Genomic DNA, 1,630 nt, shown 5'->3' with positions numbered 1-1,630 from the left:
TATCATGCTTATCTATTACAATTCCATTGAATCCGTTCCCACACTCTACTCCGTGTCCCGAGGTTATATGTATATATAATTATAGTTGACATACGTATGTTGAATACGTGGATTCTAAGGAACTGAATGGATGGGAGAAGTGGATGGAGATAGTCTCAGAGTCACTTTCCTTTTAAGGAAGTGAAATGGTAGGTGAGAATTTCAGCACATACAGACAGCTTCCTTACCACTTTCTTTCTTCCCTGTTGTTTTTGCAGCAACGGCTGCCCAGCCAAGGGACCCCAGCAGGGAGTGCATCGACCAGCCTGAGCTGGCCAATTGTGATTTGATCCTGCAGGCCCAGCTCTGTGGCAATGAGTATTATTCCAGCTTCTGCTGTGCCAGCTGTTCCCGTTTCCAGCCTCATGGTCAGCCGGTTTGGCAGCGGGGATGAAGGCTGGTTCCAGCTCCAGTTCTGAAACAGCTCTTAGGGCTGGGGAGAGGGACAGAGAGACTCTTGGTCTCCCCTCTGTGGTTGGCAAAGAGAGTCATCTTCTGGAGACATTTGCCCCCCTCCCCTCCACCCCTGCTAGTGTTTAGTTTCAACAATAGCCAGTCTAGCCTCCCTCTGAGTCCCCAGCAGTGTTTGCATCTCTGACATGACCACAGGTGGCTGCTGAGTTGTCAAGAAGAGGAATATGTATGCATAAGGCCCCCATTACTTTATAACGTCTCTTGATAATTTGTTACACAGGATCAGTTCACTGTGTGTTCAAACAAACGACCCAGGTTCTCAGTTCATTCAAAGGTGTGTAATGATTTTAAAGTTAACATCTATCTCATGTGGGGGACACTGACTCCTGCTGTGACGGGGAAGTATTCTTGCTAGAACTATTATAGATCTCACCTGGAGTCAAACAGTGGTCTACTGCTCTCTCTCTCTCTCTCACCTTTCGGTAGTACAGCAAAGAACTTCCAATCCCACCTGTGCATACGGTTGACAGCATGGTGTTTGTGAAAGCTCTCAGCAAAGTGCAATATAAGGCTCAGACCAAGGATTTGGGATGAAAGAGTAGCAGTTGGATTATTAGGAAATAACTGGGAAAGCTCCTTACTTTCATCAGGAAGCTGGAGCCTGAAGCCTTCCTTCTGAGGCCAGCACAGGGCTGGCTGTGAGGATCATCTCGAACCCGTATGGAGCCGACTGCTGGGCCTGCTCTGTGCTGTGAACAATGAGGAGCCTTTCCTCCTCAAGTAGGAATCTGTGCTGCCAGATAAAAGCCAGACTATTATTAAAAACAGCAACAGCAGGATGGGGGGGCTCAATGGAGGGGAGGGCAACGTAATAATAAGTGGCTTCAGAAATGGTTTGAGGTGGAGGAAGTCATTCATCTCCGAATGTCCAATTCCTTGCTTCAAAATTAAGAGGCCTGGTTTCAATGAGCTTCCACGTCTCTTTCCACTTGAACCTTCTACAAATCCTCTAGAGCAGCGGTTCTCAACCTGTGGGTTGCGACCCCTTTGGGAGTCGAACGACCCTTTCACAGGGGTCGCCTGAGACCATCGGAAAACAAAAAGATACTTACATTACGATTCATAACAGCAGCAAAATTACAGTTCTAGAGTAGCAACGAAAATAATTTTATGGTTG

General features: G+C 47.1%; 1 protein-coding gene across 5 annotated transcripts in view; it reads left to right on the top strand.

Moving 5' to 3' along the window:
- PAPLN (papilin, proteoglycan like sulfated glycoprotein) overlaps window positions 1-780 on the top strand; it is a 39,702-nt gene extending 38,922 nt beyond the window's left edge. For all 5 annotated transcript variants that reach the window (XM_019640459.1, XM_019640456.1, XM_019640457.1 and 2 more), the window contains one exon: window positions 258-780. In XM_019640459.1, coding sequence (XP_019496004.1) covers window positions 258-433 — 176 coding nt within the window. In that variant the 3' untranslated portion in view covers window positions 434-780. The remainder of the gene's footprint in view (window positions 1-257) is intronic.
- Window positions 781-1,630: the final 850 nt, after the last annotated feature.

This window comes from Hipposideros armiger, unplaced genomic scaffold (assembly GCF_001890085.2).
Source record: "Hipposideros armiger isolate ML-2016 unplaced genomic scaffold, ASM189008v1 scaffold_49, whole genome shotgun sequence".
Lineage (NCBI taxonomy): Eukaryota > Metazoa > Chordata > Mammalia > Chiroptera > Hipposideridae > Hipposideros > Hipposideros armiger.
The sequence above is the reverse complement of the archived record's forward strand: the minus strand, read 5'-3'. Positions and strand labels throughout refer to the sequence as shown.